Here is a 20,387-nt window from a genome sequence, read left to right on the forward strand (position 1 = left end):
GGTAATAATAAATTATGATTTTGTCAAGTGTGTGGTAAAAATAAAATACAAGTGTATTATATTTCTTTATTTACTTGAAAATTAAGTAAAAGATAATTGTTAATTAAATAATAATATTATGAGATTTTTATTTGATAAATTAGTTAGATTGAGACAAGTGTATGTAATGATTTAATGCAAGTGTACTAATAAAATACATACATTTGTAATATTTATAATTAATTAATATAATATAAAGTAAATGAAATAAAATGAAATAAAATGAAATAAAAACAAAGCAAAAGAAAGGAAAGAAACAGAATAGAAGAGACGAAACAGGGGAGAAACAGGGGAGAAACAAGAAAAAGAAGAAAATAGGGAAAATAGGGTTTTTGAAGCTTGAAATTTAATTTGGTAAGTCAAATTAGCCCTTTTCTCTTAATTCTAATGTTTTAAAAGCTTTAAAACAAAGTTTTGATGGAATTAAGCTGACATTTTGTAAGTTCATATGTTTTCAAGTAATGTTTATGTTGAACAAAAGAGATGAATTAAGAATTAAATTGAATGAATTTTAAGTTAGAATTGAAAAAGGGATTAAATTGTAAAAGAAACTATAAGTTTTATGTTTTAGGGACTAAATTGAGGGAAATTCGAAATTAGCAAAATATGCTGAAATTCCGATAGTTAAATTTTAGTTTGGATGAAATTTGAATAGAAATAGAGTGTGAATTGAATTAGGAAAGCAAGTGAATTTAGCTAGGATTAAATTGAGAATTAGGAAGAAATTGAATAGAAATTCAATTATTTATTATAATTAGGGCTGTAATTAATATTACAAATTATTATTATTTTCGTAGCTAACAAAGAACCCGAGGCATCGGCGTCAAAAGGAAAGGAGAAAGTTATCGAGGACTAAAACGGGAGATTTACGGTTTGTATTACTATAATTCAAATTATTTATTTTTAAATGTTTAATTTTAATTTATGTGTTTAGTAAATGAAATGTGCGGTAAGTATTATTATTATTATTATTAGTGGGAATTAAACTGAATATTTGATATGAATTAATATTTGAATTGTTTGTTGATTGAAAGTGGGAAGTGAATTTAAATCGAATAGTGACTGATATTAAATTGAATGGAAATGTATTGAGTTGTGAAAATGTGTGAATTGCGGATTAATTATTGATTGAAAGGTGGAAAAATGATTGAATTGAAAATGTGAGAAATTGTGATTGAATTGGGATTATATGTGATTTAAATACCCTATTAACTAGTCGGGCTGAGTCGGATATAGTTGGCATGCCATAGGATTGGAAGAGTTCAGGGATACTTCGACCTCGAGTCGATGAGACACTGGGTGTCACTATATTTTTTCGGATAGATTCGATGAGGTACTGGGTACCAACTTTCTTCGACTTTGCCGATGAGACACTGGGTGTCAACTATTGCTTCGAACTATCCGATGAGGCACTGGGTGTCATACTGGTGTGTTTGGTTGGATCCGTGTATCCGCCAAAGTCCGAGTTTTGTTAATAGGGTAATTAATGAAATGATAAACCGAACGAGCTACTGAAATGAAATGAAAAAGTTGAATTGTGAATTGAAATGTGAAATGAGATTGAGAAATGAACCTAAAGTTCATGAGATGTTCAAATTCAAATTGTGGATATGTGATATTGATTGATAGATTGCTATTGTTGAGATATTGAATTTAAATTGTATATACGATTTATGCATTACATGTACATTATTGTTATAATTTGAATTATGGTAATACCACTGAGTATGAATTACTTAGCATACGGTTGTTTCCGTGCGCAGGTCGATAGAAGTCAAAGGTCTCGGTTCAGCATCCAGATTAATCCCGGCTTCAGCATAACTTTGGTGATGTATATTTTCTTTTGGTAATGTGGCATGTACATAGGAATTATAAGTTTTATATAAATGGTTAAAAATGTTAGTATTATAAGTTTATGAATTATAATGAAAGAAGTTTATCTATTTTAATCTAATTAGTCAATGGATAAATTTAAATTGATATTATGTTAATTGAGTTTGATTAGAAGTATTTAGAATAGAAAATGTGAATGTGAAATGAATTGGTTGATTTGGTTATATTTGAAAATATTATGGATTTTAATTGCAGGGGGTTGTATGTAAAAATAAGCAGAAGTGCTGCCGAAATTTTTCGAAAAAAAATGAATGAAGTCTATTAGCGAAATTTATATGAATTTATTACTCTCTTATATATGTTCGTTAATTGTTTATGAATTATTTGAAATTTGTCTGAAATGTCCGGTAATGCCTCGTAACCCTATTCTGGCAACGGTTCGGGGTTAGGGGGTGTTACAACATCATCCTAATACCCAACGACTGATAGTGTTGTTCCATTTCCCACAAGAAGTTGTCCACTTCTCTAGTGGACCTTCCCCCTCAAACTTCTCTGGTTTGGGAACATCCATCTTCCGTTGATTTGGTCTCGAAGCCAACATCTTATTGCTCAAATTAGCCTTATAGATTGTGAGCTCCCCCTTAAGCTCCTCAATTTTTTCTTTCAAGGTCATCATTGTGGCCTCAAGAGCATCATCCGTCACGGTCAACTTATCCACAATGGAACTAAGCATCCCTTGCATCACTTCCACATTAGAACCGAGAGACTCCAAGATAAATTCCTTGAATTTCTCCTTCATCGAGTTTAACTCATTGGTGCGTCGCTCAACTACCTTGAGTGTTTCCCCCATATCTCCAATAGGCTCCTCAAGATTGGTCACTTGAATTTCCAAAGCCGACAGCATTTCCCTCGATCAATTAGCTTTGCTAGAGCTCCCGTGGGTCTCCATAGGCTTAATTTGATCTTCTACTCCTTTTGTCATCTCAAGTGGCACTTTCAAAACCTTAGCTCTAATACCAACTATCACAGGGGTAGAACTTTAGTCTCACAATCCGTGCGGCCTTAGGCAAATTCTTAGGTTCAAATCCGCCTAAGTTAGTCTAACTCTTGCAAAGTGAAAATTCTTGATAGAAATTCTCTAAGGTGCAAAAAATAAAGTGAAAGTAAATCAAAACGAAAGAACAAAAAATGCCACAAGAAAGCAAAGTACATCAAGTGTTTGAGTAAATGTTCTCAAAGTATTCTATTACTCTGGAAATAATACAAAAAATAGGATAGGATACAATGGAATATTACAAATGAGGGGGAATGCCTCTATTTATACTTGAGCTCCCCAAGCCAACGATATAGATTGAGTTACATTAATGATTGAGATTAAATCCTATCTATAATTGAGATTCTTAAAGGATTGACTTAATCTTTTAAGATTATAAAATCAAGTCTTATCATGTTACATATCTTCTAAGATTGGTTTCCTTATTTGCCAATATAGCCCTAATTTTCCATAAATGCTTCACTGGACCATCAATGCTTCAAGTAGACAGGCTTCTCCATATGCTCCACAAATCGGGCCAGTTTAAATGCGTCGAATGAGCCATGTTTCATCATTTGACCTCCATGGGACAATCCTTGCGCATTCATCACGGGCTCTGATCCGTGACCCATGACATAAGCACATAAATGTTTAGTAAGTTCAATTGACAAGTATTATACTTATCTTGCTAGGTGGACCTACAAATTCATTGCTCAACAAGCTTCATATTCTCGTATTAGTTACTTAGCATAAGATAAGGAAAATGTGTAGGTAACCATGTTCATTAAGACTATACAAGCAAATTATAACATGTCCAATAAGTGTTCATTATATTCTATTGATCACATGTGCACCTATTTCCACTTTATTACTACCTTTCAATTCCAATTTACGAGTTAAGATAATCAAGTTCATACCTTTTTCAACCTTAATTCTTTTCTTTAACCATTTCTTGTCCAATTTCAATTTTGTAGCCCATGTAATCTTAGTAAAATAGGACTCGGGTACTATGAGAAAACCAAAAATGCTAAGCCCAAAGGCCATCACATATCATATCATGTAGGCCTCCGAAGAGGTATTGAAAGTCTAATGGTCTATAACAAATGTTCTACCAAGGGTAAGCTAGAACTGGGTTTTCAGAAAACAAACCACGTACCTCTGAACCTCACACCACAACAAATGTACTTAAGTGTAAGGCACAAAGGCAACATATAACAAATAGGTTCAAAGGCGACATACACATATAACTCTAATTGACATGTCAATCGTATCCTAACCTTTCTACCAAGTTTACATAAGCTATCATTAACATACTAAAGAATTCACATTTAAGTACCATTAAGGCAATTTTTCATATGTATCGTCATATTTCCATAATGCCACACTTTAATCACAAGAGTTAAGATCTTCAATTGAGGTTTTCATACCACATGAATTTACGTGTTTGTTTATTCACGTTAACATGGTTACGTATATCATAATCATACTAAATCTTAACTTGACATAGTCAATTACCATATTTAACACGTTCTTTCATATTTAATTCTTTGCATAACATAGTTCAGATATAAACATATTAACTAGTATATTCCATTAAGGTTCTGTTAATATACTCATTAATTAATCGTCCATTCATGATCTTAACATGTTATATTCATTATGCATCAAATTAACTGTTGTTGAGCTATTTAACACCTATAAACATTGTACTAAAGACACATAATAAGCAAATATTGTAAGTTCAAGTGAACTTACCTATTAAGATCATTTAATGATCATCAATTTAAATTTTCATTTCCTTAACTTAAGATTCTACTCAAAATACACACAACACATACAAGCATTGAATTAATAATTTGAATCTCCTTTGGTTAGTCTTACAAGCATTGGATTAATTGAATTCAACACTTGATAGCCATATAGTGGCCATTTTACTTGTTGAAAATTCAAGAATGCTTAACCTTTGAGCCTTAGACTTTTATATCCAAAATTGATATAACTCGTAATTTTCCTATTCAATTTTTGTTCCAACTTTAAAGTTATAATTTCAAGACCTCAAATGATCCAAAAACATGTTTAAACTCCAAAGTTCTCATAATTATCTCTAAGGCTTCTTAAGTACTCAACAATGGTGGTATGAACATCCTTTAACCAATTTTTAATCCACCTTCTTTTCTAACTTACACTCTTCTAAGTTCATCCCAACATAAGCATTGAACTATCATGATCAAGCTTCATCTCTTTCAGTTCCAAGCATTCATCTATGATTATCTAAGGATTTTTCTCATCAATTTTAACATCGAAAATGAATGGGCTCATGCTTATCTATTATTTTATGCTATCAATTAAACCAAAATTCAAAGGAAACTTATCAATTTCTTGAAGAGCAACTCACGGCACCATGAAACCTCCATGAAAATTTTCTTTTTCTTCTTTGTTCTTAAACCATGGAGAATGGATGAGGATGACCACATAATAAGCTTATTCTCCCACCCACTAAGTATATATATACCTAATTAATCAATTTATTAACCTTTAATAATAATCATCCAATGTTGGGATTTAAGCATGGCAAATTGAGCGGAAATGTATGGCTTTTACCATGCTTCTCCACTAAGTAAATAAATGATGGTTTATTTGTCATTTTAAGGCATTTGATTAATTTTTCATCCAATCCTCCAAACCTTGCTAGTGCATATTTAGATCTTATGCATCAATTACTAATTTATCAATTTAATCCCTTTAATAATTCTCGACAATATTTCATATCTACTTCATTAACTTCTCGATTAATAATAAATTTTTGAAACGGCTTGATCGAGAAATCGAGTTATTCCTATCACAGCGAAAAATAGATCATCAAACTATTTTAATTTGATTTATTAATGTCTTTTCCAAATTCGTATTTAATTAATAAATATTCCACAATAACCTTCATTAATTGATAATTTTTCCTTGTATTATAGAAGATTTATAAATATTCATATTGTAGCAAAAGTAAACTCAATTTAAAGTGCACAAGGAAATAGTCAAATATCTCAAACTTCAAGAGCCTTTAATTAAGCCACAATGTGTTCGCACACTCTATTAACACTAGTGAATTTCATTAATTATAATTTGATCATTAGAGTACTAGCTAAAATTTTATCCCAAGATTCAAATTGTCTTTCAATAAATCCTCGACAATTTTGTGGTCTCTAACTCAAATTTTTTTTACTTTTGTGATATTCGTAAAGAACAACTTCAGCAAGTAATTCATCTTTATGAATAGTCATCACTAATTAAATCATGCATATTAAATTTGATATCAGAAAAGCTTACAAGTCGCATCATAAATACATAATTGTGATATATTTGAATGGTTTTCCACCTCAGCATAGGCTTATTTTAGAGTAAATTTGTATGCGTTTTAGGGAAAAATACCAAAAAAACCAATTTTTTTTTAAATTTACCGAAATGGGCTCAGTATTTTATTATTTACCGGAATGGGCATTTTCCTCCGAAACCGCGTCCACGTCAGCACGATGTCAAGGTACGTGCCAGGAAATCGCGGCCACGTCAGCGCGCTTTGCTAACATGGCAACAAATCGCGTCCTCTCAAGCGCGATTTGTGTCCACGTCAGCAAAACGCTCTGACGTGGACGCGATTTCCTGGCACGTACCCTGACATCGTGCTGATGTGGATGCAATTTCGCCGTGTCTCCCACGTTAGGGTTTTTAGGGGGTTTAGGGCTTTTGGAGAAAAAAGTAAATAAATAAGGGATTAGGGTTAAGGGTTTCGTAATTAAATTAATTAAATTTTATTCAAAATTGGATTACGTTTCGTGTTTATGGGTTTTTAAGATAAAATTAAAGCAGGATGATTTATCAGAAGGATTTTTGAAGTCGCGCCCACGTGTACGCGCTTTTGCTACAGTAGGTCCTGGGAAAATAATTTCGACTTGATGTTTTTGAGCAAATAGTTTAAAAAACATTTCAAGCAGGATGCTTTGTGAGAAGAATTTGTGAAATCGCGCCGTCGTGGACGCGCTTTTACTACAGTTGGTCCTAGAAGAAATAATTTCGAGTTGATGTTTTTGAGCAAATAGTTTAAAAAACGCTTCAAACAGGATGCTTTATAAGAAGAATTTGTGAAGTCGTGCCCACGTGGATGCGCTTTTGCTACAGTAGGTCCTAAAAAAATAATTTTGAGTTAACGTTTCTGAGCAAATAATATAAAACAACGCTGCAAGTAGCATGCTATTTGAGAAGAATTTGTGAAATTGTGCCCTCGTGAACGTGCTTTTGCTACAGTTGGTCCTGGAAAAATAATTTTGACTTGACGTTTCTGAGCAAATAGTATAAAATCGATTCTAGAAGGATGCTTTATGAGAAGAATTTGTGAAATCACGCCCACGTGGACGCGCTTTTGCTACAGTAACATGTTTGGGCTGAGGCTATAAATTAGGCAAAAAATGTTCTGAGATTGCATAAGTCACAGCAAAAACAATTTAGAGAGGCTAAGAAGGTTAGAGTTTCAAATATGAGTGAACGTATTAGTGCTGTTATTTACTACGGTGGTGAGGTTTGCCACACTGAGAATGGTGTTGTTTTTTTGTCGAAGAATACGGTGCGACTGGTTTTTAACCAAAACATAGATTTGACAGAACTTCGTAAAAGAATTAGGCGTAAAATTTTCGAAACGACGCCAATGAAAGTTCTGTCTATTACATATCGATTTTGTTCCTCTGTTGATCCGGTGACATATGACTCGTTCGACATAAAAGGTGATCGTAGCTTGGAGGCAATTGTGCAGACTCATCTTACTAGTCGAGCACCTTATATTGAGTTATATGTACAATTTACATTGCCAAATGATGTACTTGCGACCAGTGTTCGAGATGTATACACGACCCCTGGCCAACATTCGGTTAGCGGGTTAGAAAACACGAAACAACCCATGTTTGGTAGCGGTGTTGAATGCACATCCCCCGCAGGACCTCTGTCGGTGGATGGGACATGTACGTCGGTGGTTCGATGTTTGATGCTGGAAATACGTACTGGGGAATGTCATCAAGTTCTAGTGATTAGCAATCTACATCCAATTGGGGACGTTATGAAATGCCCAGAAAAAAGGATGATGTACTCCCTACGACGTCAACTGGTGAGGGGACCTCATACGCTGCAGATGATTATGGGTTAGAAGATGACTCCGATGTGGATCTACCTCGAGAGCCCGGGCCTGATGGTGTAGAAGTTGGCTTATTTTCTGAACCGGAGTCTATTCCAACAAAACTTGAAGATGCTGAAAGGAGTCCAGATGAAGAAGAAAATCCACGATTCAGAGCATACTCACCTTCAGCCCACATGCATAATGTCGATCTGTCTGCAGATGATGCATTAGAGTTTCCAGATCTACCACACTGGTTGCGTGATCGTACCAGTTCAGGGCTAGATTCAGGTGAATTTGAAGTTGGTAATCAGTTTACCAACAAGGATAGTTTTATTGGTGTTTTGAAACAACATAGCATCAAAAAATGCGTTAACTACCACGTCGTTAAATCCAAATCTGATAAGTTTGAAGCGAAATGTACGGTGCAATATGGCACATGTTCATGGAAAATCTACGCTTCGTTAAGGAAAAGGACAGGGTTGTGGGAGATTAAAAAGTACAAAGGTCCACATACATGTGCTGCAGGTACAATATTGACGGTATCTGAATAATACTTTTATTATGTAATGTTGCATTATTTAATGTAATCCGTTTATAGGTGTTTCACAAAATCATCCGAAGATGGATTCAGCTATGTTAGCTAGCTTGATACTACCCACGGTAAAAGCAGATTCCAATATTTTAGTGCCGGTGTTAATTGCCAATATCCGTAGCCAAATGGGGTACACGCCCTCTTACCGTAAGGCTTGGATAGCTAAGAAAAAGGCGTTGAAGAAGATGCATAGTTGGTGAGACGCCTCATATACTGAAATATGACAGTGGTGTCAAGTGCTAGAGAGATACGTCCAAGGTGCGTCACAGACCTTGAAACAGAACATGCGTACTACAACGGCCAATTGCTACGTGGATGCCAAGTGTTCAAACGTCTGTTTTGGACCTTTAAGTAATGCCAAGACGCATTTCCAAGCTGCAAGACATTGGTACAAATTGACAGTACCTTTATGTTTGGTAGGTATACTCATCGGCTATTGCTTGCAGTGGTACAGGATAGCGGTAGGAGAATTCTTCCAATTGCATTTGCAATAACACCGGGGGAGTCGTCTGATGACTAGGATTTCTTTCTCTCTAGGTTAAGGAGGCATGTGTGCCTCCAACCTGATATCTGTGTTATTTCAGATCGGGGCACCGGTATACTAGTTGCATTTGATCGACAGGGAAGCTTATGGCAGTGCACACACCATCGATATTGCGTAAGACACGTTGCTTCCAACTACTACAGGCAATACCCATCTAAGAGCGAACGACGACAAGTGACCAACATGGGTATTTAGTCTATATCTGTGTTATTTCGTTTCTCAATTTGAATTAGTTTTATTAGTAGAAGTGGTATGTAATATTTGCTATGAACTTATATTGGCAGGGTATGAAATAAATAAATATCGTTTCCACGAGATGTTGGCAACTTTACGTTCAATTAACGGAGAAGGGGCAGACTACCTTTGTAACATACGTTTCGAACAGTAGGCACAAGCATACGACGGCGGCCTACGATATGGCCATATGACGTCAAACCTGGCTGAATGCATAAATTCTATTCTTAAAGGAACATATTTTCGTTCAGCGACGCTATTTCCAAAGCGAGCAGCAAGTTATGCAGGCCAGATGCAGGGAGGACATGTATGGTGCAGTAAGGTAGTTCAAGAAATTAACAAGGCCAAGGCGCAGGCAAACACCATGCACACAGTGTGTCACGATCGAGACAACTTATGGTTTCACGTGACAGAGTTTGACAGACCGCATCAAGGTGTTGTTGGCAGACAATATCGTGTACACTTGCGAAATAGGACTTACAACTGTGGGATGTTTGATGCACTTCGTTATCCATGCGTTCATGTTATTGCAGCTTGTCAGAATCTCCGTCTAGATCCGATGAATTGTGTGGACGAAGTGTACAAATTAGAAAACCTGTACAACGTCTGGAGACTCGTTTTCCCACTGGTCCCAGATGAACGTAAGTGGCCCCCCGTATCTCTTGCTCATTTTAAGCTGTTACCGGATAGAGAATTACGTCGTAAACCAGAGGGTCGACCTTGCTCGACTAGGATACATAACAATATGGATATCCGAGAAACAGTCAATCAACATAAGTTGTGCGGATGGTGTAGGAATCCAGGCCATACAAGTCGATCATGCCCTAATCGCAATAGTTGAATGTAATTTTTTTTAAAAAAATTATATTTTTTCAATTATTAACTGATAATTGTATTAATTGTTAGTAAAATTATCAAATTATATCAAATTATTAATTGTTAGTACCAGTCAAAACATTTTTTCAAATCTAACATTATGTGAGTATAAAATTATTAACTGATAATTGTATTAATATTAGTAAAATTATCAAATTATATTTAAGTTAAGGGTTAGGGTTTTTAAGTTAAGGGTTAAGGGTTAAGGATTTTAAAGTTAAGGGTCTAGGGTTTTAAAGTTAAGGATTTATGGTTTTTAGGTTAAGGGTTAGGGTTTTTAGGTTTAGGGTTTATAGTTTTTAATTTAAGGGTTATGGTTTTTAAGTTAAGGGTCTATGGTTTTAAAGTTAATGGTTTAGGGTTTTAAAGTTAAGGGTTAGGGTTTTTAGGTTAAGGGTTTAGGGTTTTTAAGTTAAGGGTTAAGGTTTTTAAGTTAAGGGTTTAGGGTTTTAAAGTTAAGGGTCTATGGTTTTAAAGTTAAGGTTTAAGGTTTAAGTTAAGGGTCTATGGTTTTAAAGTTAAGGTTTAAGGTTTTTAGGTTAAGGGTTATGGTTTTTAGGTTAAGGTTTAGGGTTTTAATTTAAGGGTTAGGGTTTTTAAGTTAAAGTTTAGGGTTTTCAGGTTAAGGGTTAGGGTTTTTAGGTTAAGGTTTAGGGTTTTTAATTTAATGATTAGGATTTTTAAGTTAAGCGTTTAGGGTTTTTAAGTTAATGGGTCTAAGGTTTTAAAGTTAAGGTTTAGGGTTTTCAGGTTAAGGGTTAGGGTTTTTAGGTTAAAGGTTTAGGGTTTTAATTTAAGGGTTAAGGTTTTTTAAGTTAAGGGTTTAGGGTTTTTAAGTTAAGGGTCTATGGTTTTAAAGTTAAGGTTTATGGTTTTCAGGTTAAGGGTTAGGGTTTTTAGGTTAAGGGTTTATGGTTTTTAAGTTAAGGGTTTAAGGTTTTAAAGTTAAGGTTTAGGGTTTTTGGGTTAAGAGTTAGGGTTTTTAGGTTAAGGGTTTAGGGTTTTTAATTTAAGGGTTAGGGTTTTTAAGTTAAGGGTTTAGGGTTTCTAAGTTAAGGGTCTAGGGTTTAAAAGTTAAAGTTTAGGGTTTTTCAGGTTAAGGGTTAGGGTTTTAGGTTAAAGATTTAGGGTTTTAAATTTAAGGATTAGTGTTTTTAAGTTAAGGGTTTAGGGTTTTAAGTTAAGGGTCTAAGGTTTTAAAGTTAAGGGTTATGGTTTTTAGGTTTAGGGGTTATGGTTTTTAATTTAAGGGTTTAGGTTTTTTAATTTAAAAGTTTAGGGTTTTTTAAGTTAAGGGTTTAAGGTTTTAAGGTTAATGGTTAAGGTTTTTAGGTTAAGGGGTTAGGGTTTTAAAGTTAATGGTTAGGGTTTTTAGGTTAATGGTTTAGGGTTTTAAAGTTAAAGGTTAATGAGTTAGGGTTTTTTGGTTAAGGGTTTAAGGTTTGTTAATTAAATTATGCATTTAATTATAATTTATAAATTTATAAATTTTTAATAAGTTAAGCGTTTAGGGTTTTTAAGTAGTAACTCAAAAAAATTTCTATTTTTATTACATCAAAAAATATCAAAATATTCAAAATATTTGTACAAATAAATTTAAATACAAAAATCAATGTCTGTGCCCGCGGGATTCAGTGCCACATGGCAGCCGTCGACAGTTACGCGCTGGATTCCTCCTTGTCCAGCTTTTGGCGGCGATTATAGTTCTTCCGGCGGCGGTTGTGGTTCTTCCGGCGGGGATTCTGGTTCTTCCAGTAGGGCATCTGGTTGTCGGAGTTGTGACGATGAGCCACCTTGATAGAATTGTGAATGTGGAGGTGTTTGCATCACCAACGGCAACGGTGTTTGAAACCCATACGGTGGTGGGGATTGGTAAAAAGAAGAGCTCCCCGACGGCCCCTCTTGCGATCCCTCGTGCGTCGCTAGCCTATACATCGGCGGTCCACTCGGCGTAACAGAAATAGAGCTGAACCGGGCCATTGGCTCCAACCTGCCATAGGACTCGAAAAAGGAAACATATAAGGGTTAGGATACATAAAAGGGCTAGGAAACGCACCTGGCATCATCTGAAAAGGCGGTTGCGTGGGTATCATTGGTTGAACTGCTGGGTCGGGTGAATGTCTGGGAGTCGTTGAAAGGCCAGCGTCGTCGTCCTGTCGTCTTGGATTTAAAGGATCGCGTCTTTCCCTTTGGACACGTAATTGCCGCTGCCTCTCCTCTAGCGATAGTAAATACGGCTTGCCATGGATCCTAAACCATGGCATGTATTCCGGCATGCACGCTAACTCCGGAACGATGATCGGTTCCATACTAGGTATATAGTCATACCGATCTTCCCACATTTGGATGTACTTGAACCAGAATCTCGGCCAATCCGTATTCAATTACCGAAGGTCGATTTTGTGGTGATCGTCAAACATCTCAAGTTCCATGGAAATCGGTTGTCTACATCCAAATTGCCATAACACCCTGTCTGACTGGTGCATCTCCACGGTCGCGTAGTTGATCAACGCGACTTTCGCCTGCCAAGCGTTTGGATTTTGTAAGAACTCTTTCGGAATTACTGCCCAAATTGCCGGATCCTCATATGGTGTCCATTGAAACTATATGAAAATGATAGAAATATTAGTTATATACATAATACTAAATACCAATCGACTAGCGAATGATGGAAATAACAATTTTATTTAATACTTACATGTGCTTCCGACTATTGGTCTAATAAAAGCCGTATATCTTCAAGAGAGGTAGGTAATCGAGCATGACTTGCCGGATGGTTCCACCTAATTAAATAAATTTTTAGCATACTTTTATTTTTAAAAATCTACATAATAATTGTAAAATCTAATATAAAATTTACCTCGTTATCAGTGGGAATGTATATGGGTGGTCCACTCGAGGACGTAGAAATGAAAAGCGAAACCGTGCCCATGATTGCAGTAGGGACAGGCAACCTCCGATTTTTGCTTTCCTCGGTCGCATCGCCCCGTACATCTCCTTATATAACGTTGTCAAGACGGCAGACCCCCAACTTAATTCACCAGCTGCTCTAAAATCAACGAGTTGCAGCAGCCATCTTAGATGTACGCGGCTCTGTGACAAGTCAGGCATCAGATAACCTCCAATTAACTGAAGAATGCATGCCCGAGCATATCGGATTCTTTCTATTTCGGTTGAATCTTCATCCGGATCCGGGAATGTGTCTCGAAACCAGCCCATCTCGATCTTACCTCCCTCCATTTTCTCCAGAATAGCGCCCAAAAGCTCGTAGCACACCACAAGCCAATCGCTAGATTGGGTAGACCCGGTGACTGGGTACCAGTCCACCGGCAATCCCAATTGTAGACTGACATCTTCCAAAGTGATAGTGCACTCTCTACATCTTAAATAATATTTAAAAATTAAATTTAACGCTTACCATTTTCATTTGTTCCACCAATATGTGATGCTTATCAAGACGAGTCAATTCTTCGGTCATTGCTGAAATCGTACAAATTTTTAATGTTTAAAAAAATTTTAAAAAAGTAAAATTATTTAAAAATAGGGATTTAAAAGAAATTTAAGAGGAACTTGGGAGTCCTCTTGGGAGTAAATTGAAAATAAATATGAATTTGAGAGAAATTTTAAAGGAATTTGAAAGCAAAAGAGTGGGGGTATTTATAGTTTTTTTTTTTACCGTTCGGGGGGGCAATGGTCAATTTTTTGACCGTTGCACTGTTCACGTGCGGGGCAAATCGCAACCACGTCAGCGCGATTTGCTGACGTGGACACAAATCGCATCCTCTGAAGCAGAATTTGTTGCCACGTCAACGCGCTATTTGCTGGCACGTACCCTGACATCGCGCTGACGTGGATGCAATTTCGAGAAAAAATGGCCATTTCGGTAAATAATAAAATACCGGGCCCATTTCGATAAATTTAAAAAAAATTAGACTTTTTTTAGTAAATTGCCCTACGTTTTAGTCTTGTTACAATATCCAAGTCTAATGCCAATATTGAAGTATACCGTAATAGTAATTATTCTCTCTATCTAGTACTCGAAACTGGTTTTAAATATCTTCCATTCACTCGACAAATAGTTATGGTCTAACTAAATTTCTGGAATTCATGGCTGCCTACTTGCGAGAGGATTAATGAAATATGCAATGCAAGTTGATGAAATCTTATTATTTGTAATATAAAAAACAAAACCCATGCATCCTTAATAACATAAAAAAAACACATTCCATAATCAACATCTGAGAATTTAAAACTTAATTGTAATGTTGGCTGAACAAGACTCAAAAAGGGGAGAAAAGAAAAATAAGTCCGAACCTGAAAAAAGTGACCGTATAAAAAACCCTCACAGGCAGAACAGTAGCAAGCAACATAAAACCAAGACATATTATCACTTAAAGCACTTGGCATCCAAGAGAGGCTCTCCCTCAAATGGCTCGCAGTCTTCAATCATCTGATTCACCCGTTCCTTCTGGGCTGCATCTGACAGGTCAACCTTCTTCCACTCGTAGAGTTCCATGTCATAGCACTCGTCAATCACAAATTGAGGAATCTCTTGCCCACGGAAAAGCCATAGTCCTTTCACCTTGAATGGAGGGTTAGCACCGATCACCAACATCTTCCCAAATGCATACTTGCGGGCCAAATCCATTCTCTGCAGGAATCCTCCAACCTTGTTCATTGTGACAAATGAAACTGTATTCTCCTCATTGTACTTGTAGTCACAAAACCACAGTGAGTATCCCTCGGGATCATACATGTCCCAGAATCCTGACACGAATCAAGTATCAGATATCACAAGCCCAAACATTGCTTTTAAAAGGGAGTGCTACTGTGAAAACAACAGGGATACCTTTAATTGCAACCTCTCGGAAATTGGTCTTTGTGTTAGAGTAAAGCCTCTTCCAGTCATCCAGTACCATCTTACTTGGAGGCAGCAAATCAAGAGGATTCTTTGGTTTGGGCTTTGGTGCCTCCTCCTCAGCTGCCTCTGCCTTTGCTGCCAGTTTCTCAACCTCCTTTTTGGCTTCTTTCTTTGGTTCAGCCTTTGGTTTAGTTTCTTTTGGCTGGGCAGCAGGCTTCTTTGAAGGAACAGGTGGTAGAGAGACTGCCTGCTTCACTTCACCAAGAATCTTCTTGATTTTTGGTTGATTAACCAAGGTCCAAAAGTACCTCTCAACATGAGGGAACTCCGAGGTAAAACTCTTAGTCATGATCTGGGAGAAACCCAAGTAGAGGTTACATGTCATGATAATGTCAGCAAGGGTGACAAAATGTCCAACAAGAAATGTGTTGGAAGCAAGATGAGTGTTCAAAGCGCCAAGGGCTCTCTTCAATGCAGCAATAGCAGCTTCCTCAGCCTACATGCAAAATACATATAAGAGATTAAAATGAAATAGGTAGGCAAAATCATACCATTGAATTAAAATGAACTACTACTGAATTACAAAAATAAAATTTAACTCTTAATATAGATTAATAAATACATCAGAATGGGGGAGAAAACAACCTAGTCTCTTAAAAAAATAATGAGGAGAAAACCCATGCCTACTTGATTATCAATTCAATGGGCATTCCCTTCAACCAAAATTACTTAATAGTGCTTGAGTTGATTCCTTTCCAGAAACTATGCAGGGGAAAACACTACCACATTAAGCATGTACTAAATGTTGTCTAACTAATCCTCTCTAAAATAAATAAAACAAGAATCATAGACAGGTAATCAATGCCAATTTTCCCTTCACCATTCCCTCCTTAATATATTGTATTTCGATGACTAAGTTGCCTTATTCAAATTTTAACACGGGACCAATTGTCTTATAATTAGAAAGAAACAAAGACTAAGTATGGCCCCAGCAAATCAAGCCCAATTAAAATGACAAAAGAATCTGCGAGGAAAGACAGTAGAACTTACTGGAGGAAGGTAAACACCGTAACCAAGTCTTGGATACAACCATTTTGCAATATTAGCATCAATTTCCATGGCTGCGAAATCAATCCATTGCTCGATATGACCCTAAGAAAGCCAAAGTAATACATACAAACAATTACTTCCATGGTTTAAAATAAACTCAACTGATGACAGAAGAAAACAAGACCGTTGTACTATAAGAATCTTACATAATCAATCAATGTAGAACCACATATAGGGTTGTTAACCTTTGAGCGAGCAACTGCAGAGAAAAGTATACCAATAAGTAAACAAACATTAGAGGAAGAAAATTTAGGATATGGAGTCAGCAGATCTTCTCACCATAATGAGCAATGGCATTGCTCTCAAATACAGGACCCTCAGGTGTTTCCAACACAGGAACCTAGAAGAGTTATAAATATCTTCAGTGAACGGACCTAAAAAAAGGTTACATAACATGTATAAAAAAAAATCACTAGTTTAAATTTATTAATAGGAGTTACAAGGTCACCTTCCCCAAAGGGTTCATCTTGATGAACTCAGGAGTCTTATTTGACACACCCATCTCAAAATTCTCAACCATTTTGACCTGCACACCACTATATTCTGCAGCAATGAGTGCCTTAAAGGCATTTTTGTTTGTTTTTCCAGCATGCAAGACCTGCATGTAAATCAACACACCACATTGATTAGAAGAACCGGTTGATTAAGAAGTTGAGTTGAATGTCAAGCACCAGTCACTCCCTACAACTAATCCAGTAAAATCCTGAAATTGATCCTTTTCGCCCCATAAATTCTCTTAAAGACCAGTCACTTTACATTCTAAACCGCTAGACGGTACTTAGCATTTCCATCTACCATACACAATTAACCTAATTGACGTAACACCTCGCCATCTATCTTTCTTCTGAACAACGGATCCCAATTGAATCGAAGGTAATATAGTTAAAATCAAATTATTTTTTTATCGTTACTATTAGTATCTACAAATGCATAAACTATTACATTGATTTAGAGAGTAACTATATAAAACATATTCGATCTGCCACTTCCTTCGCAATGTAAAAAACTACTTACAAACTTCACTTTCGAATTCTATCTGAAACAACGCCCACCTAATCATTTGGTGTCAAATCTTTCAACAGTTAGACTACCACAAGAAACGAAACTAGTCTATATTCACACATATAAACCTTACCAGAGCCATTGCTTGATATAAAAGGGCGCTACAATTTGAGAATTGAGATCTGGAAAATGAAAAACAGAGAATAAAATAAAAGGAAACAGGAAAAATCTACAACGAGGAGAGCTTGGTTCCTATGAATGAAAGAAAAAAAATGAGAGAAAGAACCTTGCAGACGAAGACGCAGCGAGCAGGAGAGGCTCCGGTAATAAGAGGGCGATAAATATAAAAGAAGGGGGGACTAGGGTTTTTGTTGAGTAGAGTGAGTATGATGTGGGGTTCTTTATCGGTTCGGGTTCGGCTTCGGCTTCGGGGTCCGGTTTGGATCCAGATTTACTAACCCTCCTTTTTTCGGCTTTTTAAGCGTGTCTTTGGTGTTGCAAGTGGTGGGTGTTCCAAGCATCAATTTACGGATATCCTCTTTTAGGTTAAAATATGCCTATAGTCCTTGAACTTTTCAACCATTAAAAATTTAGTCCCAGTACTTGTATTTTTAGGAATTTAGTCCCTCTATTTTCCAAATTTCAAAATTTTGGTCTAACTGTTAATACATTTAATTTGTTTAGTCAAATTTGTTGCTGTGACATTTTGAAATAAAAAATTACTCACTTGATAACCATGTAATTAAAAAAATAACTTTACAATTAACTTGAATTTAACAGAAAAAATTAACAATATTAACAGTTAGACTTGAATTTTTAAATATGAAAAGTAGAGAGACTAAATTCCTAAAAATATAAATATTGAAACTAAATTCATAATTTTTGAAAATTACAATAATTATAGGCATATTTTAACCCTTCTTTTAATTATTTTAATGGAAACTATGATTTTTTTCTTAATTATTTTTCAAAAAAAATTCAGTCAAATATTATCAATTTTCATTTCAATAAATCAAACTAGAAATCAATAGTAATTAAATAAAAATAAAATTATAAAAAATAACACTTAATTATTGAACCGATTGAACGATTTCTTTTTCCTATTTTTTTCTAATTATTCATCAGTTTACAAGTATATGCTCTATTTGCAACAAACCAATGTAAATAACGAAACAACTGCTCATGCTTGTAAATATTATAAATAGGTATGTTGCTTTTTATTCAATATTTCCTCTTTTAATTCGCCTATTGAACATGTTGGAATAAGTAATAGGTATTTTTTATGTTTTTTCTATTAGTTTTTAAGTTATAAGTGTTAGAAACATAAAATAAATTTAAAGCTTAATAAATCAAGATCTATCATATTAAATCATCTAGGATAAGTCAAGAGCAAAATTAGATACGGAAGCGTACCTAAATTCATCAATTTTTTAAAATCTAAGTTTTTTGCGATTTTGATCTTTCAAATTAGCACACAAGTAATTTTAAGAAGGTGACTCTCTTTTTTCTAAAGATGGGATATTAGATCTATTAACAATTAACTTTTGTAACTTTTACGAATCAGTCTTTTTTTCTTAATTAACAACTTAAACTATAAAAATTTTAAACCAAAATTTAACACAACTCTATAATAACTTTAAGAACATCAAATAAATAGAAAAAAGAAAAATATATGCTGTCTCACTAGTCGAAATTGTGGTCTTGAAACCATTGTTTTTGACACCACTAAAAATGAGATGTTACAAATAAACTTTATTTCTGCAAAAAATAAACTTAATATCTGTAAACTGAAATAATTGAAAATGTATTTATAGCATAAAAACATTTAAAAGTACAAACTCCCATTAAAACCAAATATCCTTAAATGACATTACACCCATATGAGTAGTGTACTCATGAAAAACCTTAGGTGTAGTCCCTTAGTAAGTGAGTCCGCAATCATGGAGTTTATCTCAGTATGCTTTATAGGCACCTAACCACTTTGAACTTTTACTTTAACAACTAGGAACTTAAAGTCTATGTGCTTTGTGTAACACCCCTTACTCGTATTCCCTACCGGAACAGAGTATGAGGTATTACTAAATTTTTAAAAAAATTTCGACAGCATTCCTACTTATTTTTGCTTAAACCTCCTGCAAATTTAGAACACATTCCAATATACCAACCAATTTCATTTGTATAATCACACATACAGTTTAACTATTAATAAACACTACATTTAAAAGGGAACCATAACATATATTTACATGATGATCCCACATTACATAAGTCGTCTATACATGCCATAAAATTTCGGAACACTAGTAGTAAAATACCCCAAATGTGAAGGATAGTGTAGATGATTGTCTGACTTCGTTCCAATTTTCGAGTTGTTGGAAGTCACTATAATCAAGAGAAAAATAAAATCGAGTAAGCATATAGCTTAGTAAGTAAACACATGATAAATAAGTAATTACTCCCATAACTACACCAAAATATAAACTTATTCATGAATAACTTTATTGTTTAGGCAATTTCCAGCAAGCTGTTTTTCTGCGTCATAGTCGCTAATTTATTTTTATCTGGAGCTACAGGGCTCCAAATTGAGTTCCGTAAATTTTCCCTGAAACTAGACTCATATACCATTTCACCATAAAAATTTCAGAATTTTTGACCCAGCCAATTAGTACAGTTTATTCATTAAACCTTCCCCTGTTTCACTGCCCAACGGTTCTGACCCTTCCTCACCAAAATTCACTTAACTCTCTGTACAAAATTCGAAAAATGGTTTTGCTTGTTTCTAATAAAAATAGACTCAATAAGGATTCCAGGGATATAAATTTCATGCCATAATTATTTTTTTACAATTTTTGGTAATTTTCCAAAGTTAGAACAGGAGATCTCGAAATCAATCCAGCCCTGTTTCAGTAAAATTCAGATATCTCCAAAAATACAACTCTTTTGCTTATTCTATTTCTTTCATATGAGAATAGATACATTCAACTTCAATTTCATATATTATTCAGCTTCCCATTCATTTTCCACCATTTATGGTGATTTTTTTAAAGTTACCCAATTGCTGTTGTTCAACACAGTTTATAATTAAATCATTCCTTTTTGCGTTTTTGATAT

General features: G+C 35.0%; 1 protein-coding gene and 1 long non-coding RNA gene across 2 annotated transcripts; both read right to left on the reverse strand.

The window, feature by feature from the left end:
• Nucleotides 1–11,828: 11,828 nt before the first annotated feature.
• On the reverse strand, nt 11,829–13,431 carry LOC121224648 (uncharacterized). Its single transcript, XR_005922280.1, has 3 exons — nt 13,164–13,431; nt 13,002–13,086; nt 11,829–12,906 (listed from the first exon to the last, which is right to left on the reverse strand). It is a non-coding gene; the product is annotated as an uncharacterized lncRNA (long non-coding RNA).
• Nucleotides 13,432–14,531: 1,100 nt separating this feature from the next.
• LOC107945197 (elongation factor 1-gamma) lies at nt 14,532–17,791 on the reverse strand. Its single transcript, XM_016879077.2, has 8 exons — nt 17,563–17,791; nt 17,410–17,458; nt 16,723–16,872; nt 16,554–16,614; nt 16,421–16,473; nt 16,215–16,316; nt 15,153–15,660; nt 14,532–15,070 (listed from the first exon to the last, which is right to left on the reverse strand). Exons 2-8 carry the CDS (start codon nt 17,416–17,418, stop codon nt 14,691–14,693), a joined length of 1,263 nt encoding a protein of 420 aa, XP_016734566.2. The 5' UTR covers nt 17,419–17,458; nt 17,563–17,791; the 3' UTR covers nt 14,532–14,690.
• Between the last annotated feature and the right edge of the window lie 2,596 nt (nt 17,792–20,387).

The sequence above is a fragment of the Gossypium hirsutum genome, chromosome D12, assembly GCF_007990345.1.
Source record: "Gossypium hirsutum isolate 1008001.06 chromosome D12, Gossypium_hirsutum_v2.1, whole genome shotgun sequence".
Taxonomy (NCBI): domain Eukaryota; kingdom Viridiplantae; phylum Streptophyta; class Magnoliopsida; order Malvales; family Malvaceae; genus Gossypium; species Gossypium hirsutum.